The sequence below is a fragment of the Wickerhamomyces ciferrii genome, contig 00097 (genome assembly GCF_000313485.1).
Source record: "Wickerhamomyces ciferrii WGS project CAIF00000000 data, strain NRRL Y-1031 F-60-10, contig 00097, whole genome shotgun sequence".
In the NCBI taxonomy this organism is placed as follows: Eukaryota; Fungi; Ascomycota; class Saccharomycetes; order Phaffomycetales; family Wickerhamomycetaceae; genus Hansenula; species Hansenula ciferrii.
In genome coordinates, this window is record NW_011887643.1 from 88,235 (window position 1) to 111,129 (window position 22,895).

Genomic DNA, 22,895 nt, shown 5'->3' on the forward strand with positions numbered 1-22,895 from the left:
AGCTTATGAAAGCGTTCTAAGAATTACGCCAAACTAGAGACTCAACCACCAATTCATTATTCACATGCTACGAACATTTGAGCACCGGGGCTTGGGCTAAAGTCTCACTGTATCTGATAATCATATTTTATACTCATGTTAATGAGGAAGTCCAAATTTAATCAAATTTTTGACACTATGTTGTACATTTAAAGTGTTTTGGCAGCTCTTTATTAAGGCTATACCAAGTAGATTGACAACTATCACAACTAGAAAGAGCTGAAGTCACTCATCTTCAAAACTTATCACCACCAAACACTATCAGACATTCCAATATAAATATTATTCTCCGTACAATTTAACCAAGTTCTTCTACTGTTAATTAATATAGACGTGAACTTCTTTCTGGCTCAGATTGGTGTTATTTCATATCAATTGAATATAAGTTTGCCACCTACACCCAGTTTACTTTGATCATCCAATATCCATATACATCGCAATAAAATTCAAATAGCATAACTTAACAAGATGGATCCAGCTTCAAAAGCTAAAAAGACAAGATATAGAGTCCCAACTGTTTGTACGGTATGTCGCCGTCGTAAAATGAAATGTGACAAAGCCAAACCACATTGTTCATCATGTGTTAAGAATAACACTACAAACCTTTGTTCTTACGAAGAACAACCATGGGCTGCTAGTAATGAGCAACAAAAGTTGAAAGATCAAATCTTTCAATTACAACAACAAAATAATGAATTGAAAAAGTTGTTGAGTTTCAATGTTAAGAACAGTCAAAGTTTTAGCTCATCAACTTCAAGTGGAAGCTTTATGGATAGCCCCTTCAGTGCAAACTTCAATTTTATCTTACCCGATCAACCTATAAATGATCCTGTTATGGAGCTTACAGAAGATTTTGATGTGTTAATGTTGAAAGAAAATAAAATGGCACATTATGGGTCAACAAGTTATATGGCTGCTGTTTCAAGAGACCCAATTTTAAGAGGTGTAATGAAAAATTATATGGATCAACAGAAATTGGGAGTTAATTTTGATAAATTTTTCCTTTATGATCAAAAAAGACCTCTTCATGCCGATGAGAATTGTACCATAGTTGGTAAAACTGTAACCGATGGTACAAGTGTTTTTGAAAGTGATGTTCGCAAGAATCATCAAGAATTGATCGATTCTATTAATGGAATATTACCCTCAATTCACGTTATAAGAATACTTATTGATTATTTCTTTACAGAAACTTATGTTTTCATCCCATTTGTCGATGAAGTCTCATTTAGAAAGAATGTTGATGATTTATTAGTTGTTGATGAAAATGGTAAGGCAAAAATTCAAATGGAAAATTTTCTGTTATTAACCACAGTTGCTGTTTTACTTTGTGTCTTAAGATTAGCATTTATTTCATTACCAGTTCATAAACAAGATGCAAAACCATCCTCAGCTGGTGAAAAAGTTTTGAAAAGTGGTGTCCATATAGGCCCTTCTTACATTGAATATGCCAAAGCTTGTATGGGTAATGCAAGTGTCATGAGAAAACCAACGTTGAAACATATAAACGCCTTGTTGATCCTAAGATTATACAGATATTATGCACCAGAAGATGGAGATGAAGGTACTGATTCAACAATTTTGTTATCATTGATCGTTCAAATGGCCAAAGTCCATGGGTTACATAGGGATGCTACAAGATTCTCCATGATATCAAGTCACGCCACTATTAATATGTGGAGAAAGATTTGGGCTCAATTGATGTATTTAGATGCTTTGCAAGCGTTAGCTTTTGGCTGCCCACTATTGATAGATGATGAATATGACACATTGTTACCATCTGCAAATTTCAACGACTCCCCGTTAGAGAAATCATGTATTGACAATATTAAAAAACAGCATGAAGTTACATTGGCAATTAGAGATATTATACAATCATGTTCAAAGATTAAAGTTCATCCTAAGAGATCAGAGCTGGAGATGAAAGTCAAAAACATCGAGTTCTTGTTAATGAAATATAGAACTATAAAAGAGTTGTGTACATTTGATGATCCAAATGATGATTTTATAACTAAAACAATCAAAGTTCGGGATTTAGTTAATAAAGTGATGCTTTTGAATGTTCATTATATTACTTATTACATCTTGCTGTTGTCATGTGAAGAAGGTGAGATTGCAATGATCCAAAGATTTTCAAATGCAACCAGTGAATCTGCTTTGACTTTATTCAAACTTGTTCACGATTATGCTCAAAATCCAACAAAGTTCAATCATCCTTTGAATTTTGAATCTTTCTTTTCAGCCACTTTATTTGATATATCTAAAAGAACACTACAAGCAATTTGTTCATTATGTGTCAGGGATTTATCAAATTTGTTCAATTTTCAAATATCTGTCCAACATTACCAATTACCAGATTCCAAAGATCTAGTTCATTGGCTTGAACCGTTATCTACAAGTATCACAGTCGGTGAACAATTATTATTCCGTGTTGAGGAATTTACACAGTTTTGTGGTAAACTATCTAAGAAGTATTTCGTATGTTGGAGAATTACATTCATGCAAAAAATGGTTCATGATTATTTAGAATATCAACATCCTGGTCGTATTGCGGAGGTCAATAATAAAGTGAAGAAGGCTTATGAAACACTGAACACAGATCTTGATATTGAACTAGGTTTAACAACATCAAATGATGCGTCTGCCGGTGCATACTGGAATCAATTCACAGACTCTGCAAATCAATCACAGTTTGATTATTTGGCACCAGATTTAAATAAATATGACGGTATCGATGATCCATTCATGAGTGATGCATTATTTTCAGGTGAACTTAACTTTCAAGATTTTGATTATTTAATGAGCGATCTCAATGGCGTTGCTTCAAAGTCTACAAATTCTGTTCATACTGATGAAGTCTCTCCTCAAAGTATTACAAGTGACCCAGCGGATAAAATGAAAGATGATATTAACAGTAATTACCCTGGTAATGATCTGTTACATGAAACCGATGGAATTCTCAAAAATGTTGTACCTGAATTAAATGATCATGATTTGGCAATGCAAGTTGCTCGTTCAATGTTTGGTGGCTCTGGTAGCAATAACCAACAGTGGTTATAAGTGATTTTTACTATAGCTTTGGTTTTTTTTACTTTGATGTTTTTAATGCTTTGTGTTTGTTATGATGAGTTTTGGTTTCTATTTTCTGCTCGTACAAAGTTTACAAGATTTATTTTATAGGCGTATATTCTGTATATAGATTTGTTCTTAATTATACGTAACATTGATATACACCAAAAGAATCATAAACCACCGCAAACTTGACAATCAGGTTTACGTTCATAAGCAAAACTGTAGGTGAAAACGCTATCAGTACCTGAATACATCATGAAATTATCCAAGGTTGGATTTGAACTTGAGACAATCTTGAAAGCTTCATTACAACATGAAGCTGCTATAATAGCATTTGTGGACGCAATAGCCGGGATGATATTTTTAACAACACCAAGAACTAAGCTTCTTGTTATACCTGTGATATTAAATTCTTCTGCCCTCTTCAAACTGGCTTCATATAAAAATGTAACATGCTCAGGAACATCAGTGTCAATCTTTTCACCAGGATGTGCCTTTGGCCACTCAATTTGACTTGCAAATTCAATACAGTGCTCAGGTAACCTTGGGTTGTTAGCAATTGTACACAATGGATATGTTGTTTGTCCACTTAATGTGTCAAGAGAGCATTCATAACAAGCAGAAAATGTTGGAAAAATGACTTTGGCCTGACCTCTAAAGCCTTCAGTACCACCATCAATCAAGGGTTTAACAGTTTCAAAATTATCTGGATCCACAAGATGTACTAATTTAGCATTAATCCATCTTCTTGCCTCTATGCTATCTAACCCTGATATGACTAATGTAAATTGTTTATAGTATTCTTCATCCTTATCTTGTAATTTTCCAAAATATGGAGTTATTTTCACTGATTTGACTCTTTTCATCACAAATTCTGCGGCTACTTCAGCCTTTGATCTTCCTATATCTGAATGTCTGAATAAAAATTGTCTATTTAAGTTCGATAGATCAATTGTATCCATATCAATAACGTGAATGTCTTTAAATCCTGAACATGCTAAATTTTTGAGTATTTCACACCCTAAACCACCAGCTCCTAAAACTCTAATGATCAGTGTTAGTGACAGCTATAAATACTGTTTGAAATTTTGACTTTGTACTCACAATATTTTAGCACTATGTATAGTATCTAGGACGGCCTGTCCTGGTTCAAACTCCTCGTCAGCATAAGGTCCTTTTTGAAATAAAAATGGTTTAATGGAAACGTCACTTTATCATGTTAGTAAGCGATTGGTAAAAAATGATATCAATAGATCAGCATACCTTCTAGACATTGTAATTGATGGTGCTTTTGAGCAAAAATATAATAGTTTAGTATGTTTTGTGTCAAGTAATGTTTGATGTAGTGGATCAATTTTTAAGTATTGACATAATTTTTATGTACGCGAACCAGGGCCGACCAACCATCATTTACGTACATTAATGTAATACAGAAGTTAGAACAATAATATCTACAGCGATTACTTTGAATAAAAATGTATTAAAAAAATCTTACTATGACGAGGTTTGTTGCTGGCTAGCAGTATTAGTGTTCTCCTGAGATGGCTGTTTGCCGTTATTATCAATAACATTATTCTCTTTACCAGAATCAACTCTAGCTCTTTTGGGTGGTGGATATCTTGGTTTACCAATTTGTCTATTTGGCATTAATTTTGGATTATCATAGCGCACAGTTTTTAGCTCATGAGCAGATGTTCTCTTTATAGGTGTTGACTTGGTTGGATCAACAGTTCTTCTTATTGAAGGACTAATAAAAGCTGGATTGAAAGCATGTGTTTTGGCAACATCTCCATTCTTTTGTAAATCTTCAGCCACTCTTGCTTTAACGAAGCTTACTTGTGATGGCCGTATTTCATTTTCTTTAGTAGGTTGTGTAGATGGTGTATCATTAGTTGTTGCTTCTTGTGATATAGATTCATCTGTAGGGTTTTCATGTTGTTGCTCACCATGTTCACCAGGAGCTGGTGTTTTCATTTTTGTATTTAACATATCATTTAATTCATCGTTAAAATCTTCCGACTCCAGATTTATATCATCACTAAATGTAATCGAGTCATCAAAATCATCATTGTCCTTTTCAGCTGATTTCTTATTGTGTTTGTTGTTCGGAGTAGCATGACTAGTTGTTCTTGGAGGTATTTGATTTGGTTTAGGTATTGGTTGATTTCTTGGATTAGGAATAGGACGTGGTTGTGGTGCTATGAAATTGGTATTTGAAGTTGCGGGTTCATGAGGAATATTTGACTGTTGTGCCTGTGGTTGAGCTGGTTGTTGCACTGGGACATTCAACGCAACATTTGGGGGTATTGTGGAAGCTCTACTATGCGGAACACTCATATTATCTGTGAAACGCATCAAATTAGTTTCATCAAAGTCTGGTGGAGCACATTTAACTTTTGAAATTTTACTTAAATATTCTTTATCATAAAGACAGTTCCCCATTGCGTTCCCAAAACATCTAAGTGCTCTTTTCAAACCATCTGTCATAGCTTCCTTTCTGGCTTTCTCGAAAGCCGCTGCTCTTGTTCTGGAATTTTCTATACTTCCACAACCAATATCTTCACGATATGTACCATCTTTCAATGTAACCCTAACAATAACTGAAACAGATAAATTTGTCTTACCATTTCTTTCTTCAATATAATCTAAATGAACATCCTTTATCTCAGACCTCCAGCCATTGAATCCGAAAACTTGATTAGCCAAATTGATGGCTTTCCAACCTTCAATATATGAAACTCTAATACCACCAGCACCAGGACGCGTAGAAACATATTCAGGACCAAGTTGTTTGTCCAATTTTGTTTGGATCTCTTCAGTCTCTTGATCTTCAAATGGAACTAGTGGTGCATCTTCACTCTTGACTTTATTCTTCATGTGACTTCCCATCAGATGACCTTGATGCCATCCATTACTACCCATGTTTGTTTTTCTTAATGATAATTTGCCTTCCAATCGAATAGATCCTGAAGGAAACACGTTAACTTAGCGGGAAAAACGATCAAATGAAACGCGTAGTTATCAGGTGTGGATAAGAACGATCAGGCTAATATATAACAAGCTAGGGAAAAAGCCACCAATTTGTCCTTTATCGTCTGGAGTAACACACTTGCAACTTTGATTGCACTCATTTCGAATTTGATCTATCGCGATTCGTTTTGTTTACTTTTCAGATCCATATTAACATCCGGACACCACAAGATCCATCAAAGAAAAAGTTAAAATTCTATTAAACCATAAACAAAGCTTTTGATCTAAAAGAATTCATCTCTGAGGAGTCTACTACTTTCCATTGGAATTGATACTACGAAGAACGTCCGGTATAGTGAATACAGTGACTCAAAGTCTCAGGAGTAGTTCAAAAGATTGATCATGAGCACAACATATACGACGAGAGCGCCTATAGGTCTCACTTCAAGTGTTAGAGAAAGAACATCATCATCAAGTACAGCATACCACTACCATTCAATATTTGGTGACGTTTGTGCCACTAGATTTCAGAAACTGGCAAAAGCCATATTTACATACTCATGGGCTATTTCATTTGCCATTGCTTTACCTTCAGGATTAGCCTGGTGGAACATAATACTTCCTTTGAGGGCTGCTGTTTTGGCATTTGGATTATTTCTAATAGCATGCTTAAAGAAAAACAACTTACATGTTGACTATTTGGGCTATAAAACATTGGCAAACCAATACATAGGTCAGTTGATCTCTAAGAAGTTCTTGATAACATTGGGTATTTACTCAATTTCATCATACCTGTTCTTTTGGGTTTTACATTTACAATTCACCTCATTAACATTCAAAGCAATCCCAAAGAAACATCAATACCCTCCAGTCAATGACCAATATGTGTTTTATTACTTCTTATCTGCATACAGTGCATTCATTTATGCTATTCAACATTCAATTTTTGATTACGATAGATTGATTATACCACAACACAAATTCCATTCTCATCCAAAAGAATCATTAATAAAAAATATTCCAAAAGCTGTTAGCAATAGTATCTTATTGACTATCATTGTTATATCATCATCACCATTTGCATACTTATTTGTCAGAGAGTATATATATGCCTTCATCCTCAACACTGTTGGGTTATTCCATTCGTTAAATCATAATCAACCAGCACTAGGTATTTCATTTGGATTTTTATTCAAATTGTCAATAATATCCTTTGTTCTTTTGTACAGTTGGGAAATTGTTAATATTGCGTTTAACGCTTATCTATCCATCGGTTGTTTACATCGTGGTAATACATTATCAGAATTATCAACTGATCCATTAGGTACTTTGTTAACAGGTTTGAAATCTGATAAACAATTCACCAGAATGACTGCATTTCAAGAATTAGCATTTATTGCTAAGTCAGAAGATTCAGATAGAAGACAACAAATATATCATAGAAACAATAGAAAAGAATTCATCTGGGGTGAAATTTTACAAGAATGTACTGATGTAATTAATAGAAACAATTCAAATATCAATATTTCACTTGTTGAAAGCATTAAATCAACATCAATAGTCACTTCAAATGATCCACAACCATCTTATAAATCATCAGATTCTCAAAACTTATTCGGTCGTGAATATCATTCAACAGAATCAGAACGTAAATATGATTATTTACCAAGACCAACCAAAATCACAAATGAATTAAATGAACCTTTATATTTCGATGGTACGTTATGGAAAATTGTTACATCAAATATCAAAAATGCAGTTGAATTATCAAAAGAATATTACACACAATTTGTTACATCAGATATAGGTGCACCATTTAGATATACATTACTTAGAGAATCCAAAAGATTGTCACCAAATGCAATCACTGTTAGTAATGCAATCATTGCAATTTCATTGATGGCAACACATGCATATGATGAAGATAAAAAGGGAACCGTTTCATCTACAATCACTGAAATCTTAGATATTTTAGAAAAATCAGTTGCAACTTGTGGTGAATTTGCACAAAATCCACCTGCATATTTAACAGGTAAAGATGACGAAAATCCAATTACTTTATTACATCAATTATCATTAAATGCATTTGTTGAAGTTACATTGAAATATAGTGATGTTTTAAATGATATTGTATTACCACCTGATGTTTTCCGTTTGGCTAATTGGACTATTGAAACTGCTCTTAGAGAAGAAGCTGAAATGGATAATATATGAACTCCAATATGTTAGCTACATATAAATTAATATAAAATAAAAAATACTTGTATCATTTAAAACACCAAATTACCTTTTTAATTGTAGTTGTATACACAGAATTGTTGTGACATATAGAACTCTAAACATGTGAACCACCATTTTTATTATTGAATTGTGTATCAGAGTCTAATAAAACAGGTTTTAAAACTTGTTCATCAAAATTTTGAAACCATCTAGCTCTATCATCTGTATGTAACATACTTTGTACAGTCCCCACAATAGATGGAGAACCAACACGTTCAATAGGATTTGCACTATTAGCAACCAATGGAGGAATTTCATCAATACCAGCAGGGACATCATCATCTTTTAATAAATCTTGTTGATCATCAATGTTGGGACTAGATCTATTTCTCATATTATCTGAATAAGGTTGAATTGGTACGGCTTTATTAAAACGTCTATTTGATAAAATTGCATTAGTTGATGGAAGTTTTGGTGCTTCAATATCAAATTCATCATCTGAAACATCTTCATCAACACATCCAGTTTTAATATTCAAGACTTCCAACATACCAGCTGTAGTACCACCAAATAAGATGACAGTTAAAACAACAACAACTAAAACAGTTGCAACTAATGTACTTTTATGTTCACCTTGAAGACCCATAGCTAAGGCAACACCAACTGCACCTCTTAATCCAGCCCAGAAAGTCATCATTTGATATTGATATGGGATTTCATCTGGTAATGATTGACCATTTGAACGAATTCTATGAACCCAGTTAACTAATCTTGATAATGGGAAAACTGCAGCCCAACGTGCAATACAAATGGAAATTGTTGTAACAATGATCAACATTGGTTTATAAACTAATTCAACTTCTGTAAATAAAGCAAGACCTAAATAAACAAAAATAAAATTTTCTGATAATCTTGCTAATAATTGGAAAATATATTTTGTTGAAATTTGAGTTCTTCTAGACATATTATAATATGCATAATGTTTTAATGTAATACCACAAAATAATAATGATACAATACCAGACATATGGCAACCATTAGAGAAGAAATATGATTGATAAGCCATTAAAAGAACAAAACAACTTTCAATTTGTGGATATCTTCTAATATGAGAATGTTTTAAAATTAATGCAATTAAAAATCCAAAAATAACACCAATTAATAATGAAATTATAAAAGTCATCAAAAATAATCCAATACCTTCGAAAAAAGAAGTGAACTTGGCATCTCTACCATGGAATTGTTGACAAGTTTCAAACATAACAATGGAAATAGCATCGTTTAACAAAGATTCCCCAAAGATAATTGTATATAATTTTGGATCAACTTTATAAGCATTGAAAATTGATAAAATTGTAACTGGATCTGTAGCGGACAATGTAGCACCCACAGAAAGAGCATCAACAAATGAAATATTAACACTTTCTAAGCCTAAAGAAGTCCAAATGTATAAAATTGTACCCAATACACAAGCAGAGATGAAAGTTCCGGGTATGGCGAAAGTTAAAATTGAACCAATATTTCTGAAAAAATTAGCTTGGTGTAATTCATAACCTGAGTTCAAGATGATTGGCGGAAGTAAAACATTAAAGAAATATGAAGAATTGAAAGTCACAGTGTCTTGAATGTAATGACCTGGTGATATTCTAATAATCAGTCCCACAATCATACCATAAAAAATTGAAAGAACAGTTTCATGAACTGCTTGAATTCTCTTTTGTTGTAAATAATAACTACTCCACAAGGCAGAGATCAATAATAATAATAAGATGAATAATGCCCATGAACTGAATATTTCTTCAGTAACAGGATTTGTACCTTCTTCACCATCTCCAGGTATGGTTAAATCTGGATCATCTTCAGATAATGCTCTTTTAAGTAGGTAATTAGAAGCTCCTATGATCAAGTTTGACATAACTTTGTTTAATGAGCTATCTAGTGTATAGTAACTTCAATGATTGGATTTATGATTTTTTTTTTGGTTCTCTATTGTAGTACTTGATTTTGTTATCAAAAACCTCTCTCTCCTATTACCAGCAAACAAGTAAAAGCACAATAATTAATAAACAACAGGTCTTCAAAAATGCACAATAATATCAATAAAATTCTCCTCAAGTTTTCCTGGATGAATAACAGTACAATTGTTGATGAAACCCAGTTAAACCTCAATTGAGTTGTCACAATATAACCGTTCAATAATGAATTTGATTTTCTTGATATGTGTTTTTTTCCAAAACGATAATCAAAATCAAAAAAGCAGAGAAATTTAGATCTAGACTGGTAAGGGACACTACAAACAGCGGAAATGGCACCATTTAACGGGAAAAGACACGTATTAGCCAACAAGGAAAGGTAGTATTGTTGTGAAGGATTGAGTTAACAAATGTGTTCATTATCCCTCGAAACCAGCGTCACTCTATTCTTTTACACTGAGTTTTCATAGTTACTTTCCTGTCAAAAGATGTCTAGTATCAATCTCAGAATATGCGCGTCGAGGAAAAATTTGAGAAAGAAAAAGAAAATAAAATAAAAAAACAATTGTGTTTACATTTTGAACACGATTGAGTATACTATTAATTCAAAGGGAACCATTCTTTCGTTAAGCCATAGATCATAATGTCAAGTATGTTAAGTCAACTGTGTGAGTTTGTGCATTCATTCAATTTGTCATATTCTGCTCTGTCTTTTTTTCCTAAGGAAAATCAGTAATAGGTGTGGAATATGCGTTTTGAATGAATATGAATGTCTTTTTTTGGTCTTGATACATGTGTCAAGTTATTTATTTATTTATGAAGAATAAGTACTAACTTTCTTGTTAATTAGACCGTCCAGTCGTTATCTCAGGTCCATCAGGTACCGGTAAATCCACTTTATTGAAGAAATTATTTGCTGAATTCCCAGATAAATTTGGTTTCTCAGTTTCAAGTATGTATAAATATATTTTTTTATCCATAAATTGAATTACTAACAATAATAAGACACTACTCGTCAACCAAGAGCTGGTGAAGTTAATGGTAAAGATTATCACTTCACAACTGTTGATGATTTCAAAAAATTGATTGATGAAAAAGCTTTTATTGAATGGGCTCAATTCTCAGGTAACTATTACGGTACTACAATTAAAGCTGTTGAAGATGTTGCAACCGTTGGTAGAACTTGTATTTTAGATATTGATATGCAAGGTGTTAAATCTGTTAAAAACACAAACTTGAATGCTAGATTCTTATTCTTAGCTCCACCATCTGTTGAAATTTTAAGACAAAGATTAGAAGGTAGAGGTACTGAAACTCAAGAAAGTGTTGAAAAAAGAATTGCTGCTGCAACTGCTGAAATTGAATATTCTAAAACTGGTGCTCATGATAAAATAATTGTTAATGATGATTTAGATAAAGCTTATGCTGAATTAAAAGAATTCATTTTGCAATAGAGCTTGTCAACGTAAAAATAATTTATAGATTAAATGAATGAATCATGAAAAGATGGAACTTATAATTGTAGTAAAAATCAAATTGTATTGACATATCTATTTTGAAATCAAATCTAATGGATCTTTACCTTTCCCACATAATGCCAAAAGCTCATCATATTTAAATTGAGCTTTATTATGATTTTTTTCTTTCTTATTAGATTTTGAATTACCCACATCATTCTCGGCCTTCCTCTTGAATCTAGTCACCTGTGGCTTTGAATCATCATGCAGTGAAGTATATAATGTACTCTCATCGATACGGACATTTTTCTTGGGTTTATCTGAAGATGAATTTGGAGGTTTTAGTATACTCTTGTTTGGTAATGTGCTTATTGTACCAGCTTCAGTAACATTTGAAGAATTATGTGATGAATCCATATGTTTATCTTCTGATATATTAAAGTCATTGATTGATTCATCTTCATCCATATCATCTCTTGGTGGATCAGACATATCAACATCATTATATACTTTATCTGATTCTTTCAATGAGATGCTATTCTTCAACTTATATGATAAAGAATTGATATTACCAAATAATCCATCATCCCCAGTATTCTTATTGCTTAAAGGGCTATCATTACCTATGATTCTGGAAATTGATCCACCATATATACTCAGATCTGATAATGAATTTTCATCAAGATCAATATCATCAGGGCTGAAATGGAATAGTGGAGTGGAATATCCTAATGGTCTCACTGGTAATGGGGTACTTGTTCTTGGGGTAAGAGGTTTCAGGGTACCAAATCCTTGGAAAGTATTATTAAATGGAGTTGAAGTTGACTGTGGTGGTTGATAAAATTCTGATAATTGTAATGATGGGATGGAACTTTTGGTCAATATAAAAGGAACGTCTTCAATCTCTAAAGATGAATTTGATTTAGGTCCGATTTCAAAAGCATGTGCATCATCTTCAAATTCTTCCATAAGTGTATCATTTAAACCATCTTTAGTTACTTCCAGTTCAACATTAGTATCCAGTACTGATTTGGCTTTAGCCTTGGGCATGGTATCAAATACAGTGGGTCTTGGTTCTAGTTTCTTCTTTTCCTTCTTCTTTCTTGATTTAGTGGACAGTTTCTTATCCTTCTTACCTCTGGAAGTTGATCTCGAGCCAGATCTTGACCTAGACTTGGACCGCTGTGGTTTAACAACTTTATATGGTGGATCCTCTATTTTCTTCTTATCCTTTTCATCAACTTTCTTTAACGGTGATTGATTTCTAGTAGTAACAACATGATCAGCAACATTCGTTATATCCCCAAGAGTGAATATATCTTCAATCTCTTCGTCACCATCTCTACCAGCAGTTTTCACTTTTGATCCCCTTTGTTTTGGAGTGCTTTCCTGTTGATTAAATGTAACATCACTCAACAATACATCTGACAAAACAACATATTAATACCCAGCGCTTAAAAAGACAATTTGAAGTAAACTGGGTCTCTAGATACCGTTGGCAAAGTAGTCCTTGTAGACACTGAACTTCTTCCTTCTGCTATAAAACATTTCCCAGTGGATCTTTAGGAAGATTAAATTGGTTGACAGTATTATCCAAGCACAAGAAGTAAATTCAAAAAAAAAGTCTGTTTATATTTCTGGGACGTTCTTATCTTCACCTTTTTGAGTCTGCCCCATACTGCAAAAGTTACCGCGGGCGCGCTCAAATTGTGAAAATAATTATGGCTCATCTTGATAATCAGAAAAAATGAAATATAAAAGAGATATCTTTCTAATAAACTAATACAAAACATAAGACCCAGTATAGTCAATTCAATATTATCTATACCTAGGCACAATGATCATAATTTATTTTCTATTATTCACCTCAACAACAGCTTTCATCTTCTTACCACAATTCTTAGCTCTATTAGCATCCCCTAATCAACAAATACCACAATCTATTATTAACTTGATAAACTTGAGACTTTATTTGATTTCATTTATTCAACGTCGAAAATTCACTGGCAAAATATCAAAACTTTATGTATATCCAATAAAATCAGTTTCATATATCTCCCCATCCAGTTGGGAACTTGATGAATTTGGGTTCAAACATGATAGACAATACATGTTGGCATTTTGGGATTCTACTCAAGCATTATATCAACCATATACACAAAGAAACGCACCAAAGTTATCATTGGTTGAAATTGACTTCAATAAAGAGGAGAATTGGTTTAAATTCACATATCCAACAGATGGAGGTAAACTTACTTCATTTAAATTACCAATGAATATAACCCAAGATTGGATTGCACAAAATTCAATCTCTGATGAACATTTGAAAACTGATTTGTGGGGAGTAAAATTCCAATCAATAAATATTGGGAAAGCTCTTCCAGATGATTTTAAAATTGCAATGGGGTTAAACAGACCAGGTACAACTTTATTAACTTCTCTTTCCAAAAAAGTGATCTCAGCTCATCCCCAGGAATTGAAAGAGCAAAAATCAACATTATTTCATGATTACTATCCCTTACATTTTCTTTCACAAACTCTAGTTGATGAATTAAACCACCGTATCTCAGAACAAGGTTCCACTAGACAAGTAGAAGCAAAACAATTCAGACCAAATATTGTTATAACAGATCAAAAAATAGATATGGATTATTGGTATGATATTAAACTCAACGGAAAACAAATCTATATAGTTCAAAAAACACCACGTTGTAATATTGGAAATGTCATTTTATCAGCAGGTCAATTTGATAAAACTAATATAGTTACTAGATCATTGAGACAGTATAGGAGAATTGATACTGGTGATATTAACGGGAGTTTCTTAGGAAATTATGGGATTCATAAAGAATATGGATACTCTGTAAAAGTGGGTGATGAGATTTGGTTAGGGAGACAAAGAATTAGTTCATATGAAAAGTTGTTATAGTCTCTATAGTTTTAAAGTAATTTATATAGTACGCTTATAACAGTCATTTGGTTTATATTTATTATACTATACACGCGAATGTGTAGATGTTTGTATATATTCGGTACAATAATAACTAGCACAGGCCATTTTGATCAAATAAGGTTAACAAACGAAAATATTTCGCTTTCAAATCATCCTAATTGTATTGCTTAAGCTTGGGTATGGCACCAAATATTGAGGAATCAACCCGCGAAATAAAGTACACCAAAATAGCAGAAGACTCAAATTCAAAATTGACGTGAAAGATAGTCAACAAAACAAACAGAGGAAGCACACTATAATTAAACTAGGAACTTATAGAGAATCAAGGCCGCAATGTCTTCCCAGAATATCATAAATCCATCAACATCAAAACCAACAGGCTTGAAAGCAGGTTATAATCCTTCATTAGGTCCAATTCAATTACCATCTTCATACCAAAGTCAAATAGCATCAAAATCAAGAAATATTTATGATCATAGTGTATTTAGAAGAACACCAGAGGTCAACTTATCATCTTTATCCTTCCTTTTTAGTGCTATGATCGAACAAACGCAACAAACTTCAAAAGGTGTACAACAGTTAGAAGCCAAATTAAATTCTTATGGTTACGGTGTTGGTAATAAATTTCTAGAATTGATCACTTTAAGAGAAGGTAAATCTGCTAAAAGAGAAACAAGAATAGTAGAGGTATTACAATTTATACATTCACAAGTATGGAAAACATTATTTGGGAGACCTGCTGATGGTTTGGAAAAATCACAAGATTCAGAAGATGAATGTAAGTTTTAATTTAATTATTCCCAGTCTTGAAAGAAAACCATATTAACACAACACATATAGATATGATTATTGATAACTTACCACTAATGTCACAATTTATATCAGTACCTAAAGACTTTAATCAATTGAATGTTAATGCATTTACAGCTGGTATAATAGAAGGTATATTAGATTCTGCATATTTCCAAGCAAATGTTAGCGCACATACAATGGCAGCTGATGGATATCCATTGAGGACTGTATTTTTGATCAAATTTGACCATGGGGTATTGGAAAGGGAAGCTATTAGATTCTCAAGATAGTTGAACTTTTGTTTTGCATTTGATTTACAATAAAATTTTAAGGGTTTAGAAATACGGTATATTTAACTTAAATTTTTTGCAGTGAAAAACAGTATCGTTGTCCCATATATCATTCACCAAAACCTCTTAAATCCAAATTCAATCTTAAGTATTTTGTGTACTAATTTATTCTTTTTAAAATCACGTATATAGATTGGATCATGATCATGATTTTTATGTATGTGCTTACATAAGAATAGTTTTTCAAATTTCTCGAAAAAGTTCAACAATCCATTTGAAAAAAGCGAGAATCAAGTCGTCTAATTTAACCTTTTGATTCTTTAATACCCAGTTCATTCATTTCATATTTATATTTAATACTCATATAATATCATAATTGTGATCTTGAGGTATCACAGCTTTTCAATCATTGACTTCAAACAACATTAAAAAGTCACATTTCCCTCCTAATAGCATAATCATATTTTTCCAACTGGCAGAAAAGAACAAAAAACTATCAACATAATGGCTATAACGATTAGACAAGCTCAAATTTCAGATATTCAAGCTATGCAAAATGCCAATTTGAATAATTTACCAGAAAATTATCAATTGAAATATTATATGTATCATATTTTATCATGGCCTGAAGCAAGTTATGTTGCAACTACAACTGATGGACCTGAACAATTTGATGAAAATGAAGATGTTCAAATCAAATATGTTAAAGATATCAAAGGTGATCCAGCTTATGTTAATCACAATGAAAAAATTGTCGGTTATGCTCTTGCTAAAATGGAAGATGATCCAGATGCTGAAGATAAAACTCCGCATGGACATGTTACTTCATTATCCGTTATGAGAACTTATAGAAGACAAGGTATTGCTGAAAAATTAATGAGACAAGCTTTATATGCATTAACTGAAACTTTCCAAGCTGAATATGTTAGTTTACATGTTAGAAAATCTAATAGAGCTGCATTACATTTATATAGAGATACTTTACAATTTGAAGTTTTGAGTATTGAAAAATCTTATTACGCTGATGGTGAAGATGCTTATTCAATGAAGAAATTATTGAAATTAGATGAATTATTACCAAGTTCATTTCAAAAAGCTGAAGCTGTTGATGATTTAGAACAAGATTTATTAGATGGTATAGATGATGAATAAATGAATGTGTAAATATTAATAGAAAATCTTGAGCCGTAAGTTTTAAACAATTCCAGTGCATATAAACGTAGGAAACGTTTAAAGTTGTATGTTGTGAATAAGATCAAGAAGCGTAGGCAGCTCTTTTATTATTGAAAATGATACTGAGGTTCAATGTTACTACGTTTATAAGTAATCCAAAAGCAATAGGAATATATGTATTAACAAAAGATATATCAATAAACTTATTAATCTAGAATATGCATTAGCTTCAATAATCTTCTAATAAATTAGAAAAAAATTAACAAACAAAATGTTTAACAATTTAGTTAAAACAAAATTTCAGAAAAAAATAGTAAGGTAGCGTGAGTTTTTCCACATCGACAAAAACGTCTCGAGCCAAATGCACTCTAGTCATCATCTAAATTTAACATTTTGTTTAGTTAATTCTTCTTTAAAGTTAAAAAAAACTTACAATTTTTTGTTGTTGTATTTAGAAAAGTGATACATAGAAGTTAAAGTTGAAAAAACTTTCCAAATTTTTATAGGAAAAAAAAAATTCTTTGGAAAAGAATAAATTCGCGAAAAATCAAAGAGATAAATCCGACTACTCAAAGTCGGAATTTAGATATTTAGTTAGGTATACGACATAATTTCCATTAACTTTTGAATCTTTTTTAAAATTTAATATACAAAACTCAATTCTATTATTTTTCAAGGAGAAGTGGTTAATTGGTTTTGGAATTTTCATTGTTGATCTTTACGATAACTCACTTTATCCACTTTGATTTCACCACCGATATAAGTATAAATATATAACGTTATAACTGAACCTTGAATATCTAATAATGTAAAACTTGGTACAGAATCATATAAATCATCAGAATCATCTTCACTTTCTTCTTCCTCTTCATTAGTTTTTACTTCTTCTGGCTTGCTTGATTCTTTCTTTTCATCTTTATCATCTTTTTCCGCTTCTGAATCTTTATTTTCTTCTGGTTTATCTTCATTCTCTTGTTTAGCTTCTTCATTCTCAGTTTTAGTATCATCTTTTTGTGAGATTGTTTCATGACCTACTTCTTCTTCATCTTCAGGTAAATCTATATCAGGCCAATCAGTGGAAAAAGCACCAGTTGCACTACCTGGATTAATGAAAAATTTCCCTTCTAAAGTATAAGCTTCAACTTTATGTGAACCACCCCATATTAAAACATCAACATTCATTTGTCTTGCACTAGTTAATAATGATAAGGGATCACCTTTTGGTACTATGGTGAATCCATTTGTAAATCCAATTCTTAATGAGCCATGAGTTATAATTAATGATAATGGTAATGATGTATTTTCATCAAATTCACCTTTAACAATTTGGAAATCTGGTGATAAATTTTTCAAGAATTCCAAAGTTGATGGAGATGATGTAGCATTACCGAGACATAAAACTTGTGATATTTTACCTGGAACTAATAATTTTTTGAACTTAATAAAGATTCTTGGTTAGTATATAAAGATATTCATCAATTGATCATGGTATTTTTATCTTAACTCACTTTAGCCGGTAGGTCCTTTTATTTAATTAGTAAATCGGAATCTCACTTCAATCATAGACACCAAATAATACATACGATTGCCCTTTGTGGTATATGAAGATCACCAATAGCTAGAATTAACATCTTGTATAAGTTCGAAATGAATATATTAGTAACTTGTTTAATTAGTTGGTATCATAATCTCCATACTATTAAACGTCACAATTAACGATCTCTTTAGAAGACAATCCCGGGTAATGGCTATTGTATGAAAGACATGGTACATACCACAGAAGTATACACTAAACTACTGATAGCTGATAGATTCTATAATTCATGATACACAAAATAATTCGATAAAATTGTTGAAGTTTTGATATTGATTCAATCATCGGATCGCACTGGCTTATACTTTGTTCAAGAATTAGTGATTAACATGATCCCATTTAAAGGTGCTCACGTCATCAACTAATGCAACAAATGATCAGATGATACGAGATCTAATTAGATCAAGAACCATGGTCGTATACCTATTTTAGATCACATCATACCAAGTAAGCGGATGATCATGAGGTATCATGATATTAAGTTTTTTCTTCTGCATCAATCACTAACTGATCAATATTTACACGCCTGATCCATTATCTACATATCGCACTTTTGATAAGCTGATTAAAATTAATCCGTGTGTACCTCTAAACCTATAAACCTAGAACTAAACCAACCCTGCTCTAGGGCGCTCAACAAACACAAACCATTTAATAATAACACAGATTTGATTTATCTTGACACCAACAAGCTTTTCAATTTAATTTTTTTTTTTGCTTTTTTGTTGAAAATACTCCTCTTTTTTTTCACAGAGCAAAATATGTAACTGATGATGATGAAGTATCTAGAATTGAGCAAACACAATAAACAAAGTCAGAACATTACAAGTATCAAACCAAATTGAATTGAATTTAAACTGAACCAGCAGTTTGGAAATGAATAATAGTTTTCATGTTTATATTTATTGAGTTGTTTTAACACCATTTGTAACATTCTTTAATGACCCACCTGGTACAGGTCTAGAAAAATTAAATTGTAAATTTGATGGAATATCTGGCATTCCTCTTGGTATAGATTCTTTTATAATAGTTTGATTATGAACATGTTGAGAAATCATAACTAAACGATCTAATGGATCTGACATTTTGTAATAAATTTATTGATATTGATAATTGAATAAAGTTGTTTTAGATTTAAAATTATAAACTTTGGATTTCTTAGACTTTTTAAATACTTAATTTCTGTATTTCGGATAAATCATGATCGCCATCCGCCAATTTTTGGGAAAAACCTGAAAAATGGTGAAAATCTTCCAAATTTGGTAATTTCGCGTGTAAGTTTTGCATAAAAATTTAAATTTATGATATCATTTTGATGTATTTTCGTTTTTGTACGAGTAAATCTTAATTTTTTAGTATAATTTTAGTTTTTATATACAAGTAAAATATATATAATGATGAGTTTAATCGTATGCTTCGTGACAAGTTGGAATATCATAGTATCTAAAAGTCTAATCAAATCTATGTTTTAATTGAGATTTCCTCATTTATGCCTTTTCACCAGATTCAGATTTAGATGTTTCTTCATTATTTGAAGATTCTGGTTGTAATTTAGTTTCAACTTCTTGAACTTCTTTAAGGATTTTGGATTCAGAAATACCAGCTTTTTCTTGTTCTTCCATTTCTTTAGCTTTTTGTCTTGCCCATTCAGCTCTTTGTTTTCTTTGTTTAGCTTCAAAATCACGACGTTCTAATTCTTCAATCCATAATTTTTCTCTTAATTTAGCCTTTTCATGTATAGCTTCTTCCCTAGATTTCTTTCTTTCATAATTATCTTTACCATAAACTAACCCACCAACAACTAAAGCTGCAATAGTAAAACCTTGAAATGCAACCCTATATCTAAACCATTTTTGTGCACCTTGCTTATTACCAATACGAATTGAATGAGCAGCTAATCCAACAGCAACACATGTAGCTAAAGTACCTAATGGAACAAATGGTTGTTCTTTACAATTTTTGATACATTTATCTATGAAATCAACTTCACTATAATGTAATTGTTAGCAAAAAAACATCCCATTTTTTTAATGAATTTCTGACATGACATACGCAACGTCTCTGTTATCAAAACTTGAAGGAATCTTTGACATTTTTATTCTGAATATTGTTTGTATCAAATAACACTATTTATTGTTAACAAGTTCATTAAATCCCATGATTGAAAAATGAAAATTGCTTTGAAAAAATCGCGACTTTTAATAGAAAGAGATATTGAGCTACGATCTAACGGGGTTTGGATTTGATATTAAAAATGATTGAATGGCTGAAACTGGGGATGATCTGATTATATCTAAATATGAGTTTGAAAGAGATTATTATACATTTTATTATAGAACTATAGTATAACAACACCAATTTGTAGTACACCATCACTCGGTCCGTGCAACAATCTGATTTCTTCAACACATTTTTTAATTTTCATGGAGTTCAAAAGCAGGGGGACGTTTCCAAAAACAAAAACAAAAATAACATCCGAAGGCAAAACATAGCATTTTTATACCACTTGTTGATCAATATATTAAATTATAATGTCACAAGGAGAACAACATTTCATAGTTGATGATAATGATGATCAAAATAAACATAATATCCATTTACAAATAGCAACTCCGAAATCACCAAATTCTGATGGGTTTTCACCAACTGAAATAAGAGATGATCATCAAATTGATTCATTAGGTCATGAATTAAAGACAAATCTTTCAAATCAAATAGATATTGAAATATTGCTAAAGCATAGAGAATATAATTTGGTTAATAATGAAATATCCAAGATACAAACTCAATTAGATACAATGAAAAAATTACATAGTGATCCTTCATATGTTAAATATATTGAAAATTTAATTGATTTGAAAAAAAATACTCAAAAACAATATCAATCTTCAATAAATCCTTATGATCAATCAGAAATGATTACAAGAAGACAATCAAATTATGGTATAAGGAAAAATTATGGTGATGAATATGATAATAAACCAAATATTCCACATAGAACTTCATATGGTGGATTAAGACCTGTTCTGGATTCAAATGGTAATAAAATTTGTGTTCATAAAAGATCAGATGGTGTTATAGTTAAAGTTGAATGTCCAAATTGTGCAAGGTGTGATTTTGGTTCAGCTCAAGGGTTTTTAAATCATGCAAGATTATCACATCAAGTTGAATATAAATCTCAAGATCATGCTGCATTAGTTTGTGGTAGTGTATTACCAGATGATGAACAAGATGAAATTGGATTACAATCTGTTAAGAAATTAAAAGAACTGGGTTTAGATCCTGATAATAATTTAAATCCTGAAATTTTAAATAATTTAAATTCTGATGATCTTAATGCCCCACAAAAGAAAAAATTGAAGAGATCTTTATCAATTTCTAAACCATCATTAAATTCAGGTTATTTAGAAAAATTATATAATAATAATAAAAATGGGAATGAAGGTGATCAAAATTTTAAAGATTTATATAAAGATGTTACCACAAGAACAGAATTAGAATTTGATATTATTGATGATGATATATCAACCCCACCAATTTCTCAAGATTCAACAATTGAAAGTTCATTTAAGAAAGGTCATAATAGAAGGAAAAGTCGTGGTGGATTATCAGCAGTTAAATTTGAAGATCAATTAATATCATCAAATTCAATTGAATATTCACATTCAAGATCACCATCAAAAGATGAAGGTATAAGTGAATATATTTTAGAAGATTCCATTACAAGTTCAAATTCAGTTAGATTTTCAGAACAAAATTATACATTTGGTTCAGATCCAATATTTGGTGGTGGTGGGTTAAATGGGAATGATTTAACACCAGCTCAAAGAAGAAGAGTACCTACAATTCCGAATCCTTTAAGAACTAGAAGTAGATCTTCAAGAGAGAATTCAAATTAATGAAGTTATGATTTTATTTTAATGTTTTTGCTATATTTTTTATTATTTATTATTTAAAGAGACGTTTTTGCAGTTAATCTTAGTCAGGCATAGACATGTAGTAGTGTATTCATAGTAAACCTTCATTTTTAAAAATTTGTTCAGTTTTATCTTCACTTTCAAATCTTTTTAAATCTTGTTCAGTACCAAATTTTTTACCATTAAACCAAATAGTTGGAACCCATTTTCTACCTGAAATTTCAGTAAATGCTTTTTCTAATTCTATAGCAGCTTTTTGATCTTGTAATTTATCTAATTCTAAAACTTCAACTTTTGATGAAACACCATATTTATTCCAAATTTTATAAGTATAATGACAATCAGGACACCATGATTTTGAAATCATAAAGAATTTATTTGAATCGATGTATTGTTGAGCTTTTTTTAAATTAGAAGGAGATGCCATTGTTTATAAGTTGTGGGT

General features: G+C 31.4%; 14 protein-coding genes across 14 annotated transcripts; 7 read left to right on the plus strand and 7 right to left on the minus strand.

Moving 5' to 3' along the window:
- Window positions 1-507: 507 nt before the first annotated feature.
- On the plus strand, window positions 508-3,099 carry BN7_3508 (uncharacterized protein; the record flags this gene model as incomplete). Its single annotated transcript, XM_011275900.1, has 1 exon — window positions 508-3,099. One exon carries the CDS (start codon window positions 508-510, stop codon window positions 3,097-3,099), a length of 2,592 nt encoding a protein of 863 aa, XP_011274202.1.
- Window positions 3,100-3,281: 182 nt separating this feature from the next.
- On the minus strand, window positions 3,282-4,385 carry UBA3 (NEDD8-activating protein UBA3; the record flags this gene model as incomplete). The annotated part of the gene is made up of 2 exons (XM_011275901.1): window positions 3,282-4,155; window positions 4,375-4,385. The coding sequence occupies 2 exons, from the start codon at window positions 4,383-4,385 to the stop codon at window positions 3,282-3,284; spliced, it is 885 nt and encodes a 294-aa protein (XP_011274203.1).
- Window positions 4,386-4,605: 220 nt separating this feature from the next.
- Window positions 4,606-6,033, minus strand: RAD52 (recombinase RAD52; the record flags this gene model as incomplete). The annotated part of the gene is made up of 1 exon (XM_011275902.1): window positions 4,606-6,033. One exon carries the CDS (start codon window positions 6,031-6,033, stop codon window positions 4,606-4,608), a length of 1,428 nt encoding a protein of 475 aa, XP_011274204.1.
- A 450-nt stretch (window positions 6,034-6,483) lies between these two features.
- On the plus strand, window positions 6,484-8,295 carry NDC1 (Ndc1p; the record flags this gene model as incomplete). Its single annotated transcript, XM_011275903.1, has 1 exon — window positions 6,484-8,295. The coding sequence occupies one exon, from the start codon at window positions 6,484-6,486 to the stop codon at window positions 8,293-8,295; it is 1,812 nt and encodes a 603-aa protein (XP_011274205.1).
- Window positions 8,296-8,416: 121 nt separating this feature from the next.
- NHX1 (bifunctional K:H/Na:H antiporter NHX1) lies at window positions 8,417-10,216 on the minus strand (the record flags this gene model as incomplete). The annotated part of the gene is made up of 1 exon (XM_011275904.1): window positions 8,417-10,216. One exon carries the CDS (start codon window positions 10,214-10,216, stop codon window positions 8,417-8,419), a length of 1,800 nt encoding a protein of 599 aa, XP_011274206.1.
- Window positions 10,217-10,762: 546 nt separating this feature from the next.
- Window positions 10,763-11,728, plus strand: GUK1 (guanylate kinase; the record flags this gene model as incomplete). The annotated part of the gene is made up of 3 exons (XM_011275905.1): window positions 10,763-10,769; window positions 11,146-11,226; window positions 11,310-11,728. 3 exons carry the CDS (start codon window positions 10,763-10,765, stop codon window positions 11,726-11,728), a joined length of 507 nt encoding a protein of 168 aa, XP_011274207.1.
- A 96-nt stretch (window positions 11,729-11,824) lies between these two features.
- Window positions 11,825-13,279, minus strand: BN7_3514 (uncharacterized protein; the record flags this gene model as incomplete). Its single annotated transcript, XM_011275906.1, has 2 exons — window positions 11,825-13,155; window positions 13,225-13,279. 2 exons carry the CDS (start codon window positions 13,277-13,279, stop codon window positions 11,825-11,827), a joined length of 1,386 nt encoding a protein of 461 aa, XP_011274208.1.
- Window positions 13,280-13,568: 289 nt separating this feature from the next.
- On the plus strand, window positions 13,569-14,660 carry BN7_3515 (uncharacterized protein; the record flags this gene model as incomplete). Its single annotated transcript, XM_011275907.1, has 1 exon — window positions 13,569-14,660. One exon carries the CDS (start codon window positions 13,569-13,571, stop codon window positions 14,658-14,660), a length of 1,092 nt encoding a protein of 363 aa, XP_011274209.1.
- A 357-nt stretch (window positions 14,661-15,017) lies between these two features.
- On the plus strand, window positions 15,018-15,766 carry TRS31 (TRAPP subunit TRS31; the record flags this gene model as incomplete). Its single annotated transcript, XM_011275908.1, has 2 exons — window positions 15,018-15,462; window positions 15,525-15,766. 2 exons carry the CDS (start codon window positions 15,018-15,020, stop codon window positions 15,764-15,766), a joined length of 687 nt encoding a protein of 228 aa, XP_011274210.1.
- A 504-nt stretch (window positions 15,767-16,270) lies between these two features.
- Window positions 16,271-16,918, plus strand: ARD1 (peptide alpha-N-acetyltransferase complex A subunit ARD1; the record flags this gene model as incomplete). The annotated part of the gene is made up of 1 exon (XM_011275909.1): window positions 16,271-16,918. The coding sequence occupies one exon, from the start codon at window positions 16,271-16,273 to the stop codon at window positions 16,916-16,918; it is 648 nt and encodes a 215-aa protein (XP_011274211.1).
- Window positions 16,919-17,644: 726 nt separating this feature from the next.
- Window positions 17,645-18,570, minus strand: VPS29 (retromer subunit VPS29; the record flags this gene model as incomplete). The annotated part of the gene is made up of 2 exons (XM_011275910.1): window positions 17,645-18,376; window positions 18,523-18,570. 2 exons carry the CDS (start codon window positions 18,568-18,570, stop codon window positions 17,645-17,647), a joined length of 780 nt encoding a protein of 259 aa, XP_011274212.1.
- Window positions 18,571-20,020: 1,450 nt separating this feature from the next.
- Window positions 20,021-20,626, minus strand: RCF1 (respiratory supercomplex assembly factor RCF1; the record flags this gene model as incomplete). The annotated part of the gene is made up of 2 exons (XM_011275911.1): window positions 20,021-20,522; window positions 20,586-20,626. The coding sequence occupies 2 exons, from the start codon at window positions 20,624-20,626 to the stop codon at window positions 20,021-20,023; spliced, it is 543 nt and encodes a 180-aa protein (XP_011274213.1).
- A 438-nt stretch (window positions 20,627-21,064) lies between these two features.
- AHC1 (Ahc1p) lies at window positions 21,065-22,432 on the plus strand (the record flags this gene model as incomplete). Its single annotated transcript, XM_011275912.1, has 1 exon — window positions 21,065-22,432. One exon carries the CDS (start codon window positions 21,065-21,067, stop codon window positions 22,430-22,432), a length of 1,368 nt encoding a protein of 455 aa, XP_011274214.1.
- Window positions 22,433-22,541: 109 nt separating this feature from the next.
- Window positions 22,542-22,877, minus strand: GRX8 (glutathione-disulfide reductase GRX8; the record flags this gene model as incomplete). The annotated part of the gene is made up of 1 exon (XM_011275913.1): window positions 22,542-22,877. One exon carries the CDS (start codon window positions 22,875-22,877, stop codon window positions 22,542-22,544), a length of 336 nt encoding a protein of 111 aa, XP_011274215.1.
- Window positions 22,878-22,895: the final 18 nt, after the last annotated feature.